This window comes from Pungitius pungitius, chromosome 13 (assembly GCF_949316345.1).
Source record: "Pungitius pungitius chromosome 13, fPunPun2.1, whole genome shotgun sequence".
In the NCBI taxonomy this organism is placed as follows: Eukaryota; Metazoa; Chordata; class Actinopteri; order Perciformes; family Gasterosteidae; genus Pungitius; species Pungitius pungitius.
In genome coordinates this window covers 9,691,719-9,713,551 of record NC_084912.1, presented here as the reverse complement: position 1 = coordinate 9,713,551, position 21,833 = coordinate 9,691,719, and the positions used below count along the sequence as shown (strand labels likewise).

Below are 21,833 nucleotides of genomic sequence, written 5' to 3'. Positions count from 1 at the left end.
ACAGGGCCGCCATGATGAGGCGCAGAGGACCGGCTACAGCGCCGGGGGAGTTAATAAATAACATAACATATATAACGTGACACGGGCTAAGGCAACTCAGTACTCATATACTTTTCATACATTTACTTAAAATATCGCAGTACCTTTGATTGAATTGCCTGTTAAAAGTGAGGAAGATGGAACCTTTTTTTTAACCACCTGAAATCTAGATGAACCTGCTTGGATACCGGAAAGGCCAAAATAAGCTGCTGTACCTCATAATAATCTGCCATTCCTAGATTTGCTTTACACTAATGTGATTAATCTCATACACAGGCATACACACCATGTAAGCGCAACACCAGTTGACAACATTGATTTGGAGACAGGGATACAATAAATCTCTTGCCATTTATTTTCATTGTTATATCTTGTGATGCTGTACATGTTCCAGAACACATTCACAATAAAACATTAACCAGTTAAAGTGAACCTGGGTCTCCAGGTTGGAATACTAACCCCATCCTCATCGGTTTGTCCGTGTGTCTAAAAGCACAGGTATAGGTGTTCAATATTTGTTCACTAAATTTATACGTGAAAGTCCATTTCCTAGCATTAGTTAGAACAGCCCTTTAGACGCCATCATGATGGATGTTGCCCTAATTTGAATTTCTAAATGAAACAATCTTCTTCCTCGTGGAACGTTTTACCACTTTGCTCTTTCTAATTTTGTTAAGGCATCTTTTTTGACAAACATTTTAAATGATCTCTAATTTAGCCTGGAAGAGATTCAAATCAGTCATTGGGATATTGGACCTCGAAGTATTAGAAATTAATAAAACCGTAGTTAATTTTTTTAATCCTTATGTTGATTGAGATTACCAAGGATGATTCTTCCACTTTCAGATTAAATAACGATTAAGTCAGAGGATGGATGAATAATGCGGTCTCTGTAGGCTGCCACAGGTGGTGCTGAAGGCAACAGCAGTTTCAGAGCTCTCCTTTTAAGATCTCAAATCGTTGCTCAAAACAAAAGAAGACGAGAAGGGTCCTTGAGAAGAGGCGGACAGCAGATGCCGTCCCCCACTGAATGGGGATTACAGTGAAGTGAACATAAAACTCATATCTCGCCAATTATTGACATCTTATTTGGCTCAAAATCAGGTGGATGAGAGCAATGATGGAAAACTCTTAACACATATATTTAATACATTTGGTTTGTTGTATTATCAGTTTTAGCACAGACACCATTCTCTTTAGTCTACTTGTATCTTGTTCACTTTAGTGTTTAGAGGGTGCTATTAAACAATGTAGGCGAGATTTGTAAAATATATATAATTTAATCCTCTAGAGGGAGCCACATTCCAAACAACTGACCTGTTGTAGCTCAACCAGGCTACAAGACAAAATATCAAATCGCTTGAATATTTGTTTAATTGTCCCTTTAATAGTGAAGACAATTTACAGTTAAAGAAAATACATTCCTGCATATTCAGACAAACAACATTAAGTAATCCATGATGAGCACAGGCTTCCAAAGTTAATGAACGATGTGAACCGTCTTCAAATCTATTCATTTTTAATAGCAAAGCATTTATCTGCGTCCCAGCTGTTTCTTGAATGCCTTCAAGGACTTTGCCATCATTGGAGCAACTCCTGTGAACAGTAGAAAAAAGGTGATAGGGTCAAATGAAATACGATGTCAATCAGGATTATGCATCTTTTCATATTTACTGAGCATTGCATTTATACCCAAGCTCACTTGTTTTTTTGCGAGGGTCTTGCGCGTTAGGCGCCCCTGAACTGGTGCTGCTAGACCTGCTGGGCTCATTACTCAGCCTCGGCCTGTTGTCTTGAACCTTGACGCTAATAGTTAAGGAAAAAGCACAGTGGAGCATTCAATGGACAGAAAGACATTCACATCTGTCTATGCTACAGTTGGTGAGCATAACATCCATGATGCAACAGATGACAACAAAAGCAACCGGTATAAAAACTCCAATGCTCCAATTCCAGTTTGGCTAAGCTCAAAAAAAGATCTATTACAAGCCGCTGTTATCGCATAAGTGTACGGCAGGTTGTGACCCTACTAAGCTGTACAACATGCCCCGCTACTGCGCTTACAAGCTTTGGTTTGTTTTATAATCCGGTAAACCACATAACTGAAAGGAATATGAATAAATCACAAATTTTCGATTTTCTAAAAGAAAAACTCCTTTTAATAGTTACACATTAGGTAATCAAAAAACCTCTGTAGATATTTTCTTACACTTCCTGTAACCCACCTGGACTTGGGCTGAGGCTGCTGAGACGCTGTTCCATGAATTTCCTGCTGAATCCGCACATCTCTCGGGGGCTTAGCCACCGAGTGAATGAAGGCCATTTTCACCTGCCGACCTAAAGAAAAGTTAGTGTAGAAAACAAGATTAAATGGTATATAGAAACATTCTTTTCACGATCAGCTGTTTTTCCACGGTGATGAACACAAAAGACTGTTCTACTCAAGTTGCAGTCTGCAGCACTAACCTTTGGGTCTGGTAGAATGGGCAGAGACGATGCTTTTTGTGAGCCTTTTGAATTTCCTTTCCCTCTCCTCAGACAGCCTGACGTACATCTCTTTCCATGATTCATACTCTTGAAGTTTGGAGTGTTTGAAGTCCCTCTGGCAATGTTTTCCCCATAAGTGGTCTGTCTCTCCCATGTAGATCTATGGAAACAAACAATTACAGGGCCAGCAACAAAGACACGGTACACAAACTAAATCCTCTACACGACTTTGTAAGACCATTAGAAAATTAACTGACAAACACAACACAGTGGCCACTAGCCGAAGGCGGCTCATTGACATTTAAAACCTGACACATCTCTGCATAGACAAGTATGACAATGGAGTGGACACATTGTACCCACGACTCTCCATTGAAATCTGCAAAAATATCCAATTTGTACACAAGACATCCAACAGGAAGATTTAGCGATTACATTCATACCGCAAAGGGACTTTAAATGAGATATAGCAGTAGGCTAACCAATTAAACAACAGTGGGGTAGACACAGAGTAGACAGGTGTACGTAATCATGTGGCCACTAAGTAAGTAAGTGTGAGTGTGTGTGTGCTGAATTCATTCACATTCTTACTGGGTTGCATTCTTCAATGCGTAGCAGCTGCTCTGGTGTGCACCTCTCCAACACCGGCTCGAGGATTTCAAAGGGGACTCCTCCGGTTTCGTAGAGCACTGAGGAGAGATCCCTGCACCTTATTACGATTCAGACAGACTGACAGCGGGCGATCGCTCTGGGCTTTACTCACGGTTGATGTTATTCTGGAGTGTGCGAATACACTGCTGATGCAAGCTCATCATGGTTGGGAGGAAGGCGGTCTTGGCACCAGAGTACACTTGCATCTTTTTGTTAAGTCGTTGACCAGTGAAGCCTACAGACTCCTCTGAGAAGTCACAGAACTCTGACTCCCGCTCAACTGTTAGGCAGAATGTCAAGAACAATCAAACACTCAATCTGAGGAGGCATCTGTACATCATCTGTACATTTATACAGTACCTTTCCTCTCAAAGTACTCCACTCCATATGGTTTTTCACAGTCTGGCAGACCAGTGGGTGAAGGGATTCTAAATGCTTCCAATACAGACTCCTTAAACTCCTGAAATACAAATGGAAATTTAAAATCAACCGCTTTAAAAGACAAATTTAGAAGTCTATTGTCAAACATACCTGTGTTGGAGAAGTTAAATGCAGTGACATTCCAGGGGAAATTAAAGGTTTCATCTCAGGCCGCTTTGATTCTCGCTCTTTTACTACAGTCTTGAGGGTTTTAGGCAGTTTCTTCCCTCCAGATCGCTCTTTTTTCTTGACATTTCCGTCATAGTTCAAGTACGATTCAAAAGACAAAGAGCGCTCATCGGATTTAGCCTGTTCCTTTTTATGCTTTATTTTGGCCTTTTTGTTTTTTGAAGGTCCTTTTTCTTCAGACTCTTGTTTGTCTTTTAGAGTGCAGTGCTTCTCTTTAGTCATTTTTTTCCTTTTTTTGTTTTGTGCCTCCGAACTCCTCAATATTGTAGAAGATCTGTCCTCTTTGACACTGGCCAGCGCTAATGTTTCCAAGCGTTTGTGACTGGATTTAATGGAAAAGGATTCTTTGCCTTCTTTGGATGATTGCTTTTGTTTCTCATTTGAGCTTGATTGTTGATGAGGGTCCTCTGAGTTTTTTGCGTCCCTCTCTTTCCTTTTAATTTTCTTGGAAACTGAAATGTCCATTGGATTCTCCTGGACATCAATGTTCTTTTTTAAGACGTCATTCTGAGAGATATGCTGGTTTTCCTGTTGACATTTTTCTTGATTTTCATGATGGTCCCTTTTTCTTTTCAATTCTTTACAATGTTTCCCTGAATCAGCTTTCCTGCTGCCCGTTTTGATGAGGGCTTCATCTGAAGAATTCTTAATGTGAGATTTTAAGCAAGTATTGTTTGAATCATCCATTGTAAGACTTCCATTATTTGGACAGTTTTGGTGTTCCAGTTTGTCTTTAACGGACACATTCCCATCATCTGTGAGGCTGCATCAAGGAAAAAAAAGTCATTAAGATAAAAACCAATACCATAAAATGACTGTATACTACTAAATTAAACCAAAATGTTAATACATCACCTTCTAGATTCCTTAGGGACCAATCTTTTCCAACCCATGACTAGCGACTTGGCCAATTCCCCAGCCTGTACATGTCTGCGCAGAGAGTTTACAGTTTTGCCAATTCCAGTTTCCTAAGAGATGGATGGATATATGCATACGCAATTAAGCAGTCAAAGACATTTGAAACCCAACATTAATAGCAACTATAGCTTCACAAAATACATTCTTTGCAAAATATACTCACTGCAAGAAGGTCTAATGTTATATCGAGATCTTTGAGTTTCTGCAAGATCTTTACAACCTGTAAAGAGCATTGAACACATTAATGTGACATGTTGTCAGTGAGCATGGCTTACTAGCATGTTGATGACCCAAAGAAGCCTTTGAAATGGATAGTAAATTGAGGAAAAACTGCCATGCCAAATATGGTGGTGCTGGTTTTGGATCAACACAGTTGCTGACTGTGCATTGGGAGCAGAAGCTATGTATGGGAACCCCACACACCCTCTTAGGCTGCTCCTTTTACCAGGAACTATAAATGGATTAGGCAGCCTGCTGTCATGACGTCCTCCCTATACAACTGAATACTTTTCCCAGATTGTGCTTAAAAAGTTGAATTCGACCCTGAACGCGTCGCAATTTGAATCCAATAGAGACATTGGATGATTTAATGACGTCCAGGATCCAGAGAGTCCCGCAGAGAAGCACCCGGCCTCCTCCATGGTGATGGACAGCAGCCACGAGTTGGACAACTGGAGGAGTTGCCAATTTTAGCAGCAAGGTGCCTCCCATTTTAAAAACAGCCTGACCCTGGAAGTGGAGTGCTGCAAATGCTGCGCGGCAGTAGCGCACGTGTGTCTTAGAATAAACAGCTCCCGTGAGCCCTTATAATCATACGGTACGGGTATGGAGCAAAACGGGGTTTCAAAACAGAGTAGTTCCTTCCTTATTGTTTAGAGAGTAATTATTGACAGTGTAAGGAAATAGCCTGGAGCCTACACAAACAGGAGAGTGGTCGATTGCGTACTGCAAACAATTCCCCCCCCGCAGGCATTGACCGTCTCCTTAAACTCTGCTCTCCTCGTGCGCAAAAAAAAAACAGTATCTACTACCGTGGCAGACTCCGCTGTGTCCGTCAGCTGAAGTTTGAACCGCATGAGTTTCTTCGCCACATCAGAGCTGCTGTCCATCACGGTGATTCACGTGCAGCCGTGTGCACACAGCGGGCAGCGCGCGCCCATTGATGACAGCGTTATTAAAGGCGGAACCGGCGACAGAATCCACGTGGAGAGACGACGATCAATTAGGCACGCGCAAATCAATACAGAGAGAGCGTATTTGGGCCTGCAGTAGGTTATTCGTGCTAACAAAACTCTCTGAAATCTCCCATAAAGCCTTGTGGGTCCCTCGTTGGGATGTTTTGGCCCTTAAAAATACAGGTCAAATGAAACAGAAATGTCTCCTTCAAACTGGAACCAAACCGCATTGTTCTCCCTACATGGCAGGCAAAGATGTGCATTTCTTTTTATGATTGTGGACCTCAGCACTCTAATGATGACATATTTTGAGAAAATGTATGTGTTTAAAAAACTACACGGCTTAGTCAATTACGGTAAGCACAGCCTAGAAACCATAGTATGAGCCAGACAGTTTTTTAGGCCTCTCATTTCTTTCGTCTCTCAGACTTCGTCTTCTGCTTACAAAGTAGCAGGACTATATTATAGCAAACATATGTTCAAATGTTCAGGTAATGAGGTGGTGCTCATGTTTTTTCTGTACACTTTTCCTTACTAAATTCTGCAGGTTTCCATTCAGATTACTTATGAGATTACATCCCATAAATACAATATTCTAAAAATGTCCTATTTCTTTGTTTACTAAAAAATAATAAAATAGTAATTTCTTTCTCACTGGATACTAAAATAAAATTATCTGACCACCCCTAAGATCTCTTTCCAAACAACGGGTGAATGAAACCGTCACATCCCATTGAGGAGGCCGAGCCCATCCACAGTATGTTGACATCAACTGATTGGAGGGACTATTGCGGGACACATTATGGAGGGGGGCGTCGTGTGGTGCTTCTCCTCTGCCACATGCATTGCACAATACTTGATTGGCACTCGCTGCCCGAAAGGAGGAGTTAACTGTATGTCTCCCTCAGCAGAGTGACTGCTGTTCTCTCTCTCTCCTGCTCCAGTAACTGGAGGTGCAAGTACCTTCCTCACCAACCTCAACTTCATTTCTCAGGTAAGTAGGACTTTCCCGTGCTTGATCATTTTGCCAATTTAACATGGGCAATTGAGTGTAGTTTATGCCTCAGCATTTGTCAGTTGAATGGGAAATGTGCTCTTTCTTACTTATGTTGCATGTATGGAGATATGTTGATTAAAGCTGTTGACCTCATTCTAAAATTAGTTTTTTACACATGGTGACGACACGCTTCAGGTTCTCTAGGTTTTTGGTTGAACAATGTGAAGTCGGGCTGTTTATGAAAGGTTTTGGTCTTGTAGATTGTGCGTGTAGAACAAGTCAACAGCTATCCAATTAAATCAAGAAAAGATAGATACAACATGAATGTTGAACAGTGAGACGACATGAGGCCTGGTGCTCAAGTCTCAAAGTCTATAAAAGGAACGTCATGGGTGAGCCGTCCAGCGTTGCTATTCCTGGACGTACTGCTGATAAATTGTGACAGATGCAAAGAGGGGCATGTTGACGCACTCACTTGCTTCAGCATCACCCAGCAGTAGGACACATGGTTTTTTTAAAGGTGTCGGGGTGCAGTGACGTCTAAATTAATTCCCTTGATTGTATGTATGTTCTCATTTCACGCATTATCTTTGATCTATAGAAAATGTACAGCTTGAGGGGAAGAAAGCGGTTCACACGCGGCCCAATTCATGACAAACTGGACCCTAAGACTGCAGACACATCTTTCAAAACTCAACAATATGGGTTAACGTAGTTCAATCTTGTGGATGTGGCGTACCACATAATTTCCCTCTATTTCCAGTTGTCGCTAATACTTTGATGTAAAACACAGATTAGTTATTAGGTTAAATCTTTCTGATGAAAGCTGACATGTTTTACGTCTACTTTCAGAAGCTCTGGGCTGTGTTCTGCTGCTACAGCCATGGCACCCAAAAAGAACAAGGCGACCAAAAAGAGTAAAGGAGACATAAATGAAATCACCATAATGGTCGAGGACAGCCCCGTCAACAAGATCAACGGGCTAAACACCTTGTTGGAAGGAGGAAACGGCTTCAATTCCATTTCCACGGAAGTCACTGATTCTGTGTATGCCCCGAACCTGCTGGAAGGCTTGTGCAACATGAGGCAGGACAGCTTCCTCTGCGACCTGACGGTCGCCACCAAGTCAAAGTCGTTTGATGTCCACAAGGTTGTCATGGCCTCCTGCAGCGAGTACATCCGAAGCATCTTGAAGAAGGATTCGTCCCTCCAGAAGATCGACTTGAACGACCTCTCCCCGGTCGGCCTCGCCACAGCGATTACATACGCATACTCTGGAAAGCTGACCCTGTCGCTGTACAGCATCGGCGGCACTATCGCCGCCGCATTACTGCTGCAGATCGGCACCTTGGTGAAGATGTGCAGTGATTTCCTCATGCAGGAGCTCAGCGTGGAGAACTGCATGTATGTAGCCAACATCGCCGATGCTTATGACCTCAAAGAAAGCAAGGATGCAGCTCAGAAGTTCATGCGCGAGAACTTCATCGAGTTCTCCGAGATGGAGCAGTTCCTGAAGCTCACCTATGAGCAAATCAGCGAATTCCTCTCAGACGACTCTCTGCAGCTTCCCTCTGAGATCACAGCCTTCCAGATCGCCATGAAGTGGTTGGACTTTGACGAGAAGAGATTGAAGTACGCGGCGGAGCTCCTGACTCTCATCCGCTTCGGCACTATCTCCGCCCAAGACCTGGTGAATCACGTCCAGAATGCCCCGAGAATGATGCAAGACCCGGAGTGCCACCGTCTCCTTGTTGATGCCATGAATTACCATCTGCTGCCATACCAACAGAACATCCTCCAGTCACGCAGAACAAAGGTACGCGGCGGCCTCAAGGTGATATTAACAGTCGGTGGACGCCCTGCCCTGACGGAGAAATCTCTCAGCAAAGACGTCCTCTACAGAGATGCAGATAACGTGTGGAATAAGCTGACAGAAATGCCGGCAAAGAGCTTCAATCAGTGTGTGGCAGTCCTGGACGGCTTCCTGTATGTCGCGGGTGGTGAGGACCAGAATGACGCCAGGAACCAGGCCAAACACGCTGTCAGCAACTTCTGCAGGTAAGAACGAACTGCCACGCATGACGTTTTAGTTTGTCACAGTCATCGGTTGGCGTGAGGCAACAAAGTAACTGCAAATCCCTCTGTCGTTCTTCAGATTCGACCCCCGCTTCAACACCTGGATTCACTTGAGCAACATGATCCAGAAGCGCACACACTTCAGCCTCAACATCTTCAACGGCCTCCTGTTTGCCATCGGAGGGCGAAACGGTGACGGCGTTCAGGCCTCCGTGGAGTGCTACGTGCCCTCCTCCAACCACTGGCAAATGAAAGCTCCCATGGAGGTGCCCCGCTGCTGCCACGGCAGCTCCCTCATCGACGGCAAGATCCTCGTAACCGGAGGTTACATCAACAACGCCTACTCGAAGGCCGTGTGCTCGTACGACCCCTCCACCGACACCTGGCACGACAAGAGCAGCCTGAGCACACCTCGGGGCTGGCACTGCGCCGCCACCGTGGGGGACCGGGCGTACGTCATCGGCGGCAGCCAGCTGGGAGGCCGGGGAGAGAGGGTCGACGTCCTCGCCGTGGAGTCGTACAACCCTCACAGCGGGCAGTGGAGCTACTGCACTCCGCTCAACACGGGAGTGAGCACGGCTGGGATTTCCATTTCGAACAACAAGGTCTATCTCCTCGGCGGCTGGAACGAGGGAGAGAAGAAGTACAAGAAATGCATTCAGGTTTACAATCCTGACCTCAATGAATGGACTGAGGATGATGAGTTGCCAGAAGCGACGGTCGGCATCTCATGCTGCGTCGTCACCATACCAACGAGGAAAACCCGGGAGTCCAGAGCCAGTTCAGTGTCCTCTGCACCAGTCAGCATATAAAAGTCGAGATGGTAATAGTTTAGTTTACATGTCTAAAGGTCTCCAGCATTTCCGTTGAATAAATATAGGTTCTAAGCTTTACCAACCATCCCTTTTTCGGGATCTAAGATCTAAGATGTTTATTTAGTCAACTTTCTTCAGATGGGGAAAAAAAGTAATAAGTATTTGTGGACATGTTCTATTGAAAAAGCAATTTCAGGCCTTGAAACACATTTTTGGTATTTGTAGTTATAGGCACCATTTATAATGCAGAAAATGATTAAGCCAAATGTAGCAATAACCAATTTTTATTCGTTTTAGACAGAAATTTACCTTTGGGGCCAACTCAGTTGACGTAATATCATTAACCATTTTCTATAGCAAATATAATGTTATTTGAAACCCAAATGAAAGATCAATCCGTAGCATGATTGTCTTTTTTTTTATCCAGTGTCTGCAAAATAGTTATTACCGGTGAAGGATATTGTGACAGTTTATGTCTGCTGTAGCTCCTGTGATTCTCAGGTACTCAAACAGAATGACGAGCTGAAGCTGAAATGAATATTCACCTCCCAGGAGCAGTAAGGCCGCAGTTTCTCCACATGTATTTCATGTAGTTGTCTTGTCGCGTCTGTGGTGTGATTTTAAAAGCACTATCGCTGCGAAGAAAATGTTGATTATGTTATGGGGAAATGTTGGGATGATGAGAGTTGAATGGGTTTAGATGTGACAGCAATACAATATTTTGTAAAAAGAAAAATAGAAGTTGGGAAAGACGATGTCAGCCTGAGCTTTCCTGGAATTCATGGGTCCACTGACTGCTCATGTCTTTGCATTTTTTGTTTTTAAATTAAAGCGATGAATTGAAGCCTCTACGAGCCATGGTCATTTATTTAAAATCCTTTTCATGGAGGTTTGATTATTTTAACTTAACGCTATTTTTTTGAGTTAACACGTTTAGTTTAGTTTTTTGTTTACCATAAATCAACAGAATTTACATTGTTTGATTTTTGCACTTCAATTTCACTTCATATTTACTCTTTTAGTGGTTCATTTTGGTGATTGTTATTCATTGTGTTGGATGATGAGGCCATATTGAGAGTTACGATTACATTTCTACATTGAATGAGGACTTTTTGTCTTTAATCTGATCATGACATCTGTCAAACCCAGAGAAATGTGTGTCTTTTTCAAACCTATTTCATTTACCAAATTTTAAAATCTAAAACCGTAAGTTCACTTGCTTTAAGTAATCTTACACCTATAGCCGTTGCCTGCCTCCAGTTGGTTGTCTAATTGTAAAGCTGCAAATATTTGAGCTCCTGCTCATTTGCTTTAAACATACTTTTCAGTATTAGACCAAGGAAACAGCTTCAGGCATGAAACATTAACAAAATTAGTATATGTGTCTTACATCAGGCAGAAAACAGTTTTAGAGCACTTTCTCAAAGTATATTATTCCAAAGGTGTAATGAATCTAAAATCGGATTTAACATTATTCATAACAATTTGTTAAACTTGGAGTATTTAAAAAAAGGAAGAAGTATCAAGTCAGCTTCGTAATAGGGTTGTGTTGGTATTTGTGTTTATGAGAAATCACTAAAAAAAGAATGTCTTTAATCAGTTTAAGGGAAAATATTTTAGGAAAATTTGATTTGTTGAGAATTACTACATCTTATTTGGGCCAGTTGTCAGTTCAATGACCTTTAACTTGTTTGATCCATCCTCGTACATTTCAACACGCCCACAAGACGGTTGAGTGCCTTGTCATTCTGGCATTGTTCTCTACGGTGATGCATTCAGGTGTTCCTTAAAAGGTCGTACTTTCAATTCTTGGGTTGTAAGCATGACTAGTCATTTTAATAACGTGGTTCAAAAATAATAAGAAAGGTGTCATTTTGAGTGAACTGCTCAGTGGAAGTAGGTGTTCTTGTGAGCAGCGTTTTTAAATGTGTCTTTCAGAAAAGGACAAGCTTGTGAAAAGGAAATCAACTTGCTAAAATAAGCTGGTTTAGACATAAAAATCGTCTTATGGACACTTATTAGGAATGTATTGAATTTATTGGGAGATCTGATCAATCTCAAACATTTAAAAGGCAAATATATCAGTGTATATAAGTATTCCAAATTGGGCGCTTTAGCATAAAAAATAACCAATTGACTGTGCGAGTTTTTGTACAGCGAGGCAGCACTGAACGTGGCCGTACCTGTTTGACACGTTGGTGGGAGGGGCCTAAAGACGAAGAATGCTGAGTCACCGTTGCGTCACTTCGCTCCGCCGGACGGACGACATCACGTGTGTGAAGCCAGGAGGCGTACATATATATACAACACAGCCCGGACACAAGAACAACTGGTGTGGCAATAACGGTCAAACAAGCGGTGCACCTCGCTGTCATCCCATCACTGAGCTGCACAGTAACACCCAACCCCCATTATTACATATCGGGCTTTCTTTTCTTTTTTTTGCGGGGGGAGAAGCCACATCGTTGTCCGGCGTGCTTCGGGGAGCTAACGTCAACCCAGACATTAGCAAGCGATGTGAGCAGAGCGGCCTGCTTCTTCTGGATGCCCCGCTGAGGTTCACCGACAGGGCACGCCACCAACGGACTCCGCTGCGGGCTTTTTTTTCGACCCAACGCTATCGACACCACCCTGAGGATCCCGTGCTCTCCCGTTTTGTCTGGACCGAGGCTTCATGCTAGTTCCGCGTTAGCTGGACGCACTAGCTAGCCATTAGCTAACGCTCGGCGCGTGAGCTCGAGACGAGACAACCAGCCGTCAGGTCGCACTCCCGAGCCCGGTAGGTGCCATGGGTCTACTGTCTCAGGGGTCTCCGCTGAACTGGGAAGAAACCAAGAAGTACGCCGACCACATCCGGAAGCACGGCATCATTCAGTTCCTCAACATCTACAACAAGTTGAAGGAGCGCCAGAAGGACGTGTTGAAATGGGGCGACGAGGTGAGAATCGAGCCTTGAAATGATTCAACGCGCTTGCACCGGCTCTCCAGGTCATTGCGCATGATGCAGTAATGGCCTTTTATTGAGCTAACGTTAGATAACCACTTTCCTGTCTTTATTCTCGGTCCACTCCTCCAAACAACATTTAAATGAATGGAACCTGCAACCCTGCTCCAATACATAACAATTCAAAATATCTAACTTGAGTGCCGAGGTAATAGTTCATTTTGGTTGCATTTCCAGTACTATTGGCAGTTAACCAGCTCAATATTTGAGCAGACAGTGATTATTATCAATAATTTAGTGTAACTGTATACATATACTAATGTAACCAGGCAGCACTACCATTGATTCAGGAAGACACTCCCTGTTGAGCATTGTCTGCTTGATCACACGTTAGCCATCAATGAAAAAAGCCTCTGCTGAGACTTGTGAATTTCATTCAGAACTTCACGTTCAGTTTTTGCCCGCCAGCAGCCCACAAAAGGTTCAGTGTACTACAGCGTGACCCAAAGTGTTTTGATTTCGTGGAATGCTGTTGTTGTAGATTAATCCTCCTTTCAGACAGGGGGATTAAAGGGTACCACAGTCAAGGAAACATGACCAATGATGATTGGAATTGATGTGACAGCGTCGTCTAATTTGTGCAGTCTGGTGTGCATTGCAAACTTTGTTCGGAAGTCAGAAGAGTGAATAAATCAATGGCTGTTTGACTGACAATGTGTTCTGTTTGTCTTTTAATGATTTACTGTTAGGTTGAGTACATGCTGGTGGAATTGGATGACACGGATGAAAAAGTTCGACTTGTCCTCAACGGAAAAGATGTTTTGGAAACTCTGCAAGACCAGGGGGAAAAGATCAACCCCAAGTAAGTGAACTTGACACAGAATACATTCAGTTGAATTTACTGCAGGTATTAACAGATATAAATGTATTCACACTGTCATTTTGAATAGATTTCACTTTTGTACAATATTATTTACTGACTTTATTTTTACCCAACCTTAAACGAGCTGAATGTTTGACTGCAGCGTTACACATGGTTATGTAGTGTTTACTGTAAATCAAATTGTACAAAGTAGATTGTAGCACACTAGTCAACGGTAATCAAATAAAACATACAATTTGTCTCATAAAGCTTCAGAAAACCACACCCCACAGTGGCTGTTGTGCACAAAAAAGCAATGCTCAAAAGCTTTTTCAGACAAAACTGAAGCTAAAACCTCAATGGTCACCACACAAACTTACACGGGTATTTGTTTTGCTATCAAAACCTGCAGATCCGGCATGTGTTGGCATAGTTCCACCACCCATTGTCAAGGTGAACAGTTCTCTAACCAGCAGGACAAATTTGAAACACTTGTGTCACACTTGTGTGCAGGGAGGCATTCAGCTCCATGATGAAGTCTCATCACATAATTTCCCTAACCCCGAGTTTGCCTGAAAGCCTTTGCGTCAATTTGACTTCTAATGTCATATTGCATTCACTCGTCATATCAAACAGGAAATCTTCATGCTTTTCCTCACATGCACATGGCAAGTTTTGCATTTTTTTATTTATGCTGTGTCCCAGAGGAGTTTGTTTTCAAGTCATCATGACATAAATTACATCCAAATTGTAGGTGACTACACTTGCACTTCAATACATTTGCAAAGTTGCTCTAATAATTTTCCTCCTAATTGAAGCCTTAATGTGAGGATAATTTTCAGTGGGAAACCATTAGATATCGGAGCTCCTCCATCGTGACACGGTTTGCGTGTCCAAACTGAAGTAACATTAGTTAAAAAAGAGGAATTTCCTGCAGGCAGAGTAGGTTTGTTTGTACAAGCTTGCGAGTGTTATGCTTGCTCGCTGCTCATGACGTCGGTCTGAATCCGTGGAGCCAAGTTCACCCAAGGGAAATACCAGTGGGAGTGGGGCCGAAGCATTCCTCATTACTGCCTCTCTGTCGCGCACGCCAAAGAGCACGCTCCGCAGCACAAATACGTCGCGCTCGTCTGCCGTGGCGAGATTGCGGCTGACATATTATACAGTGACGCCGCCCAGTTCATTCAATCCGAAAGGTCACCGTGATGCAGAGATCAAGATGGCCTCCTTCCATGTTGGCCTGTAGAAGTGGAATGTGGTCACAGCACCGTGTCGTGTTGTGTTTGTGCAGTCACCCCACCCTCTGGAGACCAGAGTATGGCAGCTACATGATCGAAGGAACGCCGGGGCAGCCGTACGGCGGGACCATGTCAGAGTTCAACACCGTGGAGGGCAACATGGGGAAGAGACGACGAGAGGCCTGTGCTGTCCTCAACCCCAATGAAACCCTCTGCACCGTCACCGCATTTCCAAGGTGCTTTGTATATAGAATACATAACTGGTCCATATTTTGATGTACAGAGGAGCAATGGCAGAATAATCCTTGATAGTAGTTAGTTGCAGTCCTGTAATAGTTCTGTGTGTTTTATCCTTTTTATTTAGGTTGGGCTGCCCAGGCTTTACCAGACCAGAGCACCGGCCAACCCCGGTGGAGAAGGGAGTGTCAAAGTCACTGTTTTTCCCTGATGAAGCCATCAACAGCCACCCAAGATTCAGGTAGGCATCCTGTATATAGCTTCCTTTCAGATCAGCTTATGTTTACATTGCTCAACAGTTGACTCTTTTTAGGCCTAATGACCCAAAAGACATATAAATAGGTTTTCTTTAAGGCCCATTTTTACTGCTTTTACTAATGATGTGATTATGTGGATTTGCCATTCCAGCACCCTGACCAGAAACATACGTCACAGAAGAGGAGAGAAAGTTGTGATTAATGTGCCAAGTGAGTTTGAAGGAAATGACATATATGAGTAGCACTATAAACTAGTTTTGAATCATATCATATATCTATGTAGTTACATTCACTTCAATTAAAATGGGACATTTAGTTTGTTGTGATTTATTCTTTTTAATTAATCAATATTTATATATGTGGGCTCTAGTATTAATGCTACAGCTAGCTGAGACATAATGAAGACTTTCTGATATTTCCCCAACTACCTTTTTAATTCCTAATTTTCAATGATAAAAAGTATTAACCATACATTAAAGCCAATGTGTTATTGTTAATATGAATTTACTGGGCGGTTTTGTTTTGCTTCTCGTGTTTCAGTCTTGCTTCGCAGTTAAAACATTGTGGAAAAAGATGTAACTGTATTGCTTCTCGTGTTTCAGTCTTCAAAGACAAGTGCACCCCGTCTCCCTTTGTGGAGGAGTTTCCGGAGGACGACGGGGAAGCGGCGAGGGCGGCTCTGCCTGACCACATCTACATGGACGCCATGGGCTTCGGGATGGGCAACTGCTGTCTGCAGGTACTGAATGAACACTTTTGTTTGTTTTTGTTGCCTTCCAAACAATCCTTTTGCATTCAAACAACGATGCAAACGAGGCGCCGTAAACGGGACTACTTTCTACTTTACAATCTCAATAAGTGATTCATAAATGTACTTCAGCCTCTTTTTCTCTGGTGCTTTCGCAGGTGACATTCCAAGCTTGTAGCATTGATGAAGCAAGATACCTTTATGACCAACTAGCAACATTCTGCCCCATAGTGGTGAGTAAATAAATGATGATTAGTCACCTGACCTTTTCTTCAACTGGATTATTATATTGACCACTAATCCTCAAACTGAATTAAAGGTTTTAAAAATAACTTTTCTCTCCTGCAGATGGCGCTGAGTGCAGCCTCTCCCTTCTACAGAGGCCTCGTGTCGGATAATGATTGTCGCTGGGGGGTTATTTCTGCCTCGGTGGACGACAGGACAGTGGAAGAACGCGGCCTGAAGGTGAGAAAACATCTACACCATCTTTCGTCAAGTTATTTCTTTAAAATATGCATTAAGATTTACCTCTTTATATAATCGTTCATTATTGTGGAATAAGGGATTTATGTACATAAGGCAACAACATAAGTCAGCCAAGTAATGGTTAAATGATTGATACATTTTATTAAGTCATTTATTTTGTCCAATTAGGGGAACTCTACTGTTTCCTCTGAACTGCTGGAGCTTGTTATTGTGTGAACCATGCAATCCAATTTCACTTGCTGCTTCTTTAAACTGTTCTCAATCAAAAGGAAAAAACACCATGCAGATATCACAGTACAAATTCTTGTTTTAGGTCGGTATTTTAATTTAAAGTATAATGTAGGAAAATTAAAATTTCCCCTTGCAGCCTCTGAAAAACAACAAATACAGGATCTTCAAGTCCAGATACGATTCAATCGACAGCTACCTGTCCAGCTGCGGTGAGAAGTACAACGACATTGACTTGACAATAGACGAGGAGATCTACAAGCAGCTGCTCGACGCAGGTAACGTGAAGGAAGTGATGCGTCTAAAATACTGTCATCTACTGAAATATCAGAAATAAATGGAAAATACTCAACTCGGGTCAAAATCTGCTGATTCTTGTGCAATGAATGAATGAATAATCAACTTCCTGTTTGTAGGAATTGACAAGCTGCTGGCCCAGCACATAGCACACCTCTTCATCCGAGATCCACTCTCCATCTTTGAGGAGAAAATCCACTTGGACGATGAGAACGAGTCCGACCACTTTGAGGTGTCCTTCATTTCTAGTTATTAAAAGAATTATTTAATATTTTAATGAATTAATTAAATGCCGACAATCATTTCAGATCCCGCCAACATTTTTTAATGTTTTTTTTTCTGATATTCTCCAAAGGAAATCCAGTAAAGATATGAACTTGACAGACTAAATATTCCCTGCACAGTAAATCCCTGCTGTTTAGTTTGTGCTCTGCTACTTTACTTCACTCTAACAGGGACACTTGCTACTGAACATAGATTGATGGACTGTTTTTACTGTTTACTTAATTAATTGCTGATTCATTTCAGAAAATCGTGTCATTAATCGAGATTAAATAATTGAATCCTTGCACCAGCACTATCAAAAAGTCACTAGAGGCTTACCTCCAGTATGTAAGCGTATTTTCCCACACTTGTCTCCTTGCAGAACCTCCAGTCGACCAACTGGCAGACGATGAGGTTCAAACCTCCACCTCCAAACTCCGACATCGGCTGGAGAGTGGAGTTCCGCCCCATGGAGGTAAAGAAAAAACAACTGCACTGTATTCTGTTTGTGTGCTCGATGGCCTTTAAACACAGGTGGGAAAAAAGATAGTAAGCTGAGTCTTCTTTTTCAGGTGCAGCTAACTGACTTTGAAAACGCTGCATACGTGGTCTTTGTCGTCCTGCTCACCAGGGTGATCTTGTCCTACAAACTGGACTTTCTGATCCCTTTGTCCAAGGTAAAAACGGCATCGTAGTTCTATTCTTGTATAATCTTTCAAAATGAATTCAAAACATGAAGTAGGAAAACCCGGTGCTCCGATCCAACGAGCTCTCGTCCTCCATCAGGTTGATGAAAACATGAAGGCTGCGCAGAAGAGAAACTCTGTCCAGGAGGGCATGTTTTACTTCCGAAAGGACATCTTCAAAGGTGGGCAAAACAAAAAGGTGCAACCTCTGGGTCGACGCCTTGCAAGGGAGTCGCTGATCCCTTTTTTTATATTTATATTCACCAACAGGCTGCAACCCGGGGCTCGATGGCGCATCCTCGGCTGAGAACGGCTGCGGGAATGATGGTGCTAATGAGGAGTACATGCTGATGAGCATCGACACAATCATCAATGGAAAGGTGATTATGGCCTGACACTTGTTGACTCAACAAGCATCAGATGGATTCAAACGTTCGCGGTGCCCAGAGGATGAATCCCACGAACCCAAAGATGCTGTGGCTGTACCTCTAGCACCACCCTGAGGTCTACCTTTGGAGTTACAAGACAAAAGTCTTGCCATGAACGCAGACCTTCATGTTCCCTCAGGAATAATTTTAATATCTTTTAGGTTTTTCATTGTGAGCATGCTGTCATGACACATTCAACATTCAAATGGTGTCGTTTAGACCACGTTTTTTAATCTGGTTCTATTGATCACGCAAGCTACAAATATTAAACAATAACAGAAGTGAATTGAGTATTTTTAAATGATACGACTACAAAGGTTCAGTGTTTATAAAGGGCTTAGAATAAGCCTTAACATTTGAGTTGCTCAAAGCGATGAATGTTGATGTAAGCATTTTGTTTAAACTGCAGCTGTGCATTATTAAGGCCTCACAGCACGGCTGCAGGCTCTTGGTGCTGTTTATGCCCCTCATAACTACTGCTGTTCTGTTTCTATCAACAGGAGGGAGTGTTTCAAGGGCTTATCCCGATCCTTAACTGCTATCTGGAAAACATGGAGGTGGATGTGGATACCAGGTGCACCATTTTAAATTACCTGAAGCTCATAAAGAAACGTGCCTCAGGTAAATTCACATTAAACATCAAACCCTAGTGTTAACAAAAGCAGATTTCTCTTTGTGCAGCTTCCCCACTGAGCCTAACCGTAAATGTTTCTGATCTACACCAGGCGAACTAATGACGATGGCCAAGTGGATGAGGGAGTTTGTCGCCAAGCACCCGCAGTATAAGCAGGACAGCGTCCTGACTGACAAGATAAACTACGACCTGTTCAAGAAGTGCGACAGGATCGCGAAAGGTGAAGAGCAGTGTCCGGAGCTCATTGGAAACCCAGTGAACCGGTTCAAATGAGAGCAGCTGTACATGTGCACAGTTGTTATACAAACTTGCATGTAAAGAAAGACCAAATGTGTGGCTCAGAACGACAGCGGCCCAATTTTAAGAGGATGCAAAACAGCATGTGTGTGTTGAAAGAAACACATCAAATGTATGTGTATATATACTGTATCAGATTTTTTATGATTGCAGAATTATTTTAATAGGGTTAAGACATGCAAATGGTTGTGTAATAGAAATCAGATGTGTATTTATTTTTCTCTGGAAATTAAGCCTATCTGTTTGATGTAAATGTAGCAAAGAGTTGTACAGTAGTCTGCTTTTAATCTTGTGTTCGATAAATACTGTACTTCAGCTCTTCAGAACATCACACGCCTCTATTTAACGCGGAGTAAACGCTTCTTGCTTTTGGTAGAGGCTGTTTTTTCTTTTTGCTTAAGAGACTGACAGTGCAGTAGGACCTTTTTTAAAGTAGTGCCGCACGCATTCACGGGCAAAGACTCAACCATTTTTCTTTCTTTGCCAAATTATGCTGCTTCAAAATAAGTCCGTGCAGCAGCTGGTTAGTCAGTCTTGTATGGGACGCTTTTCAATTCAAGGAGCCGAAGAAGGTGATTCAATTAGATCAAATAAGTTGGTTGAGCCAACGTTATCAACAAGCCTTCACAAAATCGTCCAAATACTCGAACTTGGCAGTGTTTTGGCCGATCTGCCCAAAGGAATGCCTGCAGTCACATTTACATAATTCCTATTGTGGTTAGCAACCAAAAGCTTTATAGAAAGTCATGCCGACTGTTCTTTGTCCATTTTCAATTATGTTCTTTCACATAACATGAGATTCTGTACAGACCGTGAAAAAATGTGCTTTGGGCTAAACGCTACGTCGCCATAGCAACATGCCGAGGTTAAATGAAGACTCACTAGCTTACTTTAGTAAGCAGATATAGAATAATTGGCACTTAACACAATCTAACTGAGGCAGACTGAATGTGCTGGGGAGTGATGTTGTTCTTGCTCAACATGAATGTGTGTCCCAAATATCACAGCTGTTTTTCTGATTGTTCACATGGAGAGACCAGCTTTACCGGGCCTAAAATGAATGGTTGACCCACTGGTACTTGGGAGGAGGAGGAACAGTTATTCTTTCCCACCACTGAAAGGATGAGATGTGGGAAATCCAAATCCAGGCACACAAGTGCCCCCCCCAGGTCCAACCAAAGACCACTTGCTATATGATTTTGAAAAATGCAATAAAAGTGGGAAAGCACTGAGAGATGTTCTGATTACATGGTGTTAACAATCTTTGATTTCATCACGTACAATTATCTCAAACAGCCTTGAAGGATTGTGATTGATTAAATTGATGGAATTCTGAGACTTTTTCAAACTTGGAATGCCTTTTTTCTTCTTAAATTTCATTTAAAATGTCAACATTCAAAGCAGCATCTGTGTTTATCATCAACAAATATCAACAAGCCTTTTTTTTATTGCAAAGCATTTTAACTCAATTCTTAATGGTTCAAAAAATGAACATTCACAGCCACAAGATGGTAGTATCAAACCACAACTCCACATAAAGCTGAGCTGCTGATAGAATGAGAGTTTACCTGTTTGACCTCTGACCAGGCTGGAAAAAAAGGACCCATTAGGTGGAGGGACCAGAAACCAAAATCAGATCACACACAAAGCTCTTTTCGTATTTTCTTCCCAAATTGATCAAGCTAACAAAGTCTTTTGTCAGAACGTCAGTCATTGTTAGAATTCCCTGGATTAACTGCATCCATCTGATGCACTGTTTTATTAAATCAAAACTACCTGACTGATTCGATTGTTAATGTTACTTTCTGCTTGAGCTGAAATAGTTAAGGGGTAGAAATCCTTAAGATTTGGCTGGTCTGAGTTCAGCCCTGAGGTGTCTACGGTCTCCCAGTGGTCCTCCAACAGTTTGACATGATGTCACACAATAGTCCGAGTACCGGATGAAGCACTCGTACAGTGGGAATCGAGGTGTAAAATCCTCCTCATTCTCAATGTTGATTTGAGGCAAAAATCACTCTTGGGAGTCCAATAATTCATTTTTTAAAATTGGTATGCTATTGGTTAAACATTTATTAGAAGATTTTACTCACATACTCCTTTCACCTGCATCCAGCCTGAAGTGATATCGTGTTTATTGATGAGTGTGTCCCTGGTTCGATGATGCTCAGCACACGATGCTTTCATTCCCTCGTCCATCTGTTTACACACCCAACCATGGCTGATGTCCAATGTCCCGTCACCTACCTGTGGTCACCGTGGTCCTAATGCCCAATGGCTTGTTGCCATGGGGATTATTGTATGGGGATTGATAGGTACCATCTAAAATCAGTCACAAGCTCCAGGGAGGGAGCTAACAGATGACAATGGCCTGTTTCATTGGGGGGAAATAAAGGAACAGAAAGCATTAGTTGTTGCCTTGATTCATGCTAAACATGTCTTTGCCTCACGCGTGCTTTTGTT

The 21,833-nt window shown here is 42.4% G+C and overlaps 3 protein-coding genes across 4 annotated transcripts; 2 read left to right on the top strand and 1 right to left on the bottom strand.

Moving 5' to 3' along the window:
* Positions 1-1,332: 1,332 nt before the first annotated feature.
* eloal (elongin A, like) lies at positions 1,333-5,883 on the bottom strand. Its single transcript, XM_037465499.2, has 11 exons — positions 5,736-5,883; positions 4,868-4,924; positions 4,642-4,754; positions 3,709-4,549; positions 3,538-3,637; positions 3,290-3,457; positions 3,118-3,215; positions 2,506-2,686; positions 2,265-2,376; positions 1,742-1,845; positions 1,333-1,635 (listed from the first exon to the last, which is right to left on the bottom strand). The coding sequence occupies exons 1-11, from the start codon at positions 5,811-5,813 to the stop codon at positions 1,574-1,576; spliced, it is 1,914 nt and encodes a 637-aa protein (XP_037321396.2). The 5' UTR covers positions 5,814-5,883; the 3' UTR covers positions 1,333-1,573.
* An 833-nt stretch (positions 5,884-6,716) lies between these two features.
* On the top strand, positions 6,717-10,616 carry klhl31 (kelch-like family member 31). Of its 2 annotated transcripts, none has more exons than XM_037465502.2 (3): positions 6,717-6,873; positions 7,729-8,934; positions 9,032-10,616. In XM_037465502.2, exons 2-3 carry the CDS (start codon positions 7,760-7,762, stop codon positions 9,762-9,764), a joined length of 1,908 nt encoding a protein of 635 aa, XP_037321399.1. In that variant the 5' UTR covers positions 6,717-6,873; positions 7,729-7,759; the 3' UTR covers positions 9,765-10,616. The 2 variants fall into 2 exon arrangements, with proteins under 2 accessions (XP_037321399.1, XP_037321400.1); XM_037465503.2 differs by having other exon boundaries at positions 6,746-6,873; positions 7,732-8,934.
* A 1,397-nt stretch (positions 10,617-12,013) lies between these two features.
* Positions 12,014-20,602, top strand: gclc (glutamate-cysteine ligase, catalytic subunit). The gene is made up of 16 exons (XM_037465504.2): positions 12,014-12,705; positions 13,461-13,573; positions 14,865-15,047; positions 15,176-15,289; positions 15,457-15,515; positions 15,908-16,044; positions 16,212-16,286; positions 16,402-16,518; positions 16,907-17,045; positions 17,184-17,296; positions 17,711-17,803; positions 17,901-18,005; positions 18,115-18,196; positions 18,285-18,394; positions 18,943-19,063; positions 19,168-20,602. The coding sequence occupies exons 1-16, from the start codon at positions 12,556-12,558 to the stop codon at positions 19,347-19,349; spliced, it is 1,893 nt and encodes a 630-aa protein (XP_037321401.2). The 5' UTR covers positions 12,014-12,555; the 3' UTR covers positions 19,350-20,602.
* The last annotated feature ends 1,231 nt before the right edge of the window (positions 20,603-21,833 follow it).

What these genes read in the sequence shown, in the direction of transcription:
- klhl31 (XM_037465502.2), top strand. Translation starts at nt 7,760, where the DNA reads ATGGCACCCAAAAAGAACAAGGCGACCAAAAAGAGTAAAGGAGACATA. An exon ending in GCTGTCAGCAACTTCTGCAG is followed by an intron (nt 8,935 to 9,031) that starts GTAAGAACGAAC and finishes GTCGTTCTTCAG; the next exon opens with ATTCGACCCCCGCTTCAACA.
- gclc (XM_037465504.2), top strand. Translation starts at nt 12,556, where the DNA reads ATGGGTCTACTGTCTCAGGGGTCTCCGCTGAACTGGGAAGAAACCAAG. An exon ending in TGTTGAAATGGGGCGACGAG is followed by an intron (nt 12,706 to 13,460) that starts GTGAGAATCGAG and finishes ATTTACTGTTAG; the next exon opens with GTTGAGTACATGCTGGTGGA. An exon ending in CAACATTCTGCCCCATAGTG is followed by an intron (nt 16,287 to 16,401) that starts GTGAGTAAATAA and finishes TCTCTCCTGCAG; the next exon opens with ATGGCGCTGAGTGCAGCCTC.
- eloal (XM_037465499.2), bottom strand. Translation starts at nt 5,813, where the DNA reads ATGGACAGCAGCTCTGATGTGGCGAAGAAACTCATGCGGTTCAAACTT. An exon ending in ATTTAACTTCTCCAACACAG is followed by an intron (nt 3,638 to 3,708) that starts GTATGTTTGACA and finishes TTTGTATTTCAG; the next exon opens with GAGTTTAAGGAGTCTGTATT. An exon ending in GCATTGAAGAATGCAACCCA is followed by an intron (nt 2,687 to 3,117) that starts GTAAGAATGTGA and finishes TTGTTTCCATAG; the next exon opens with ATCTACATGGGAGAGACAGA.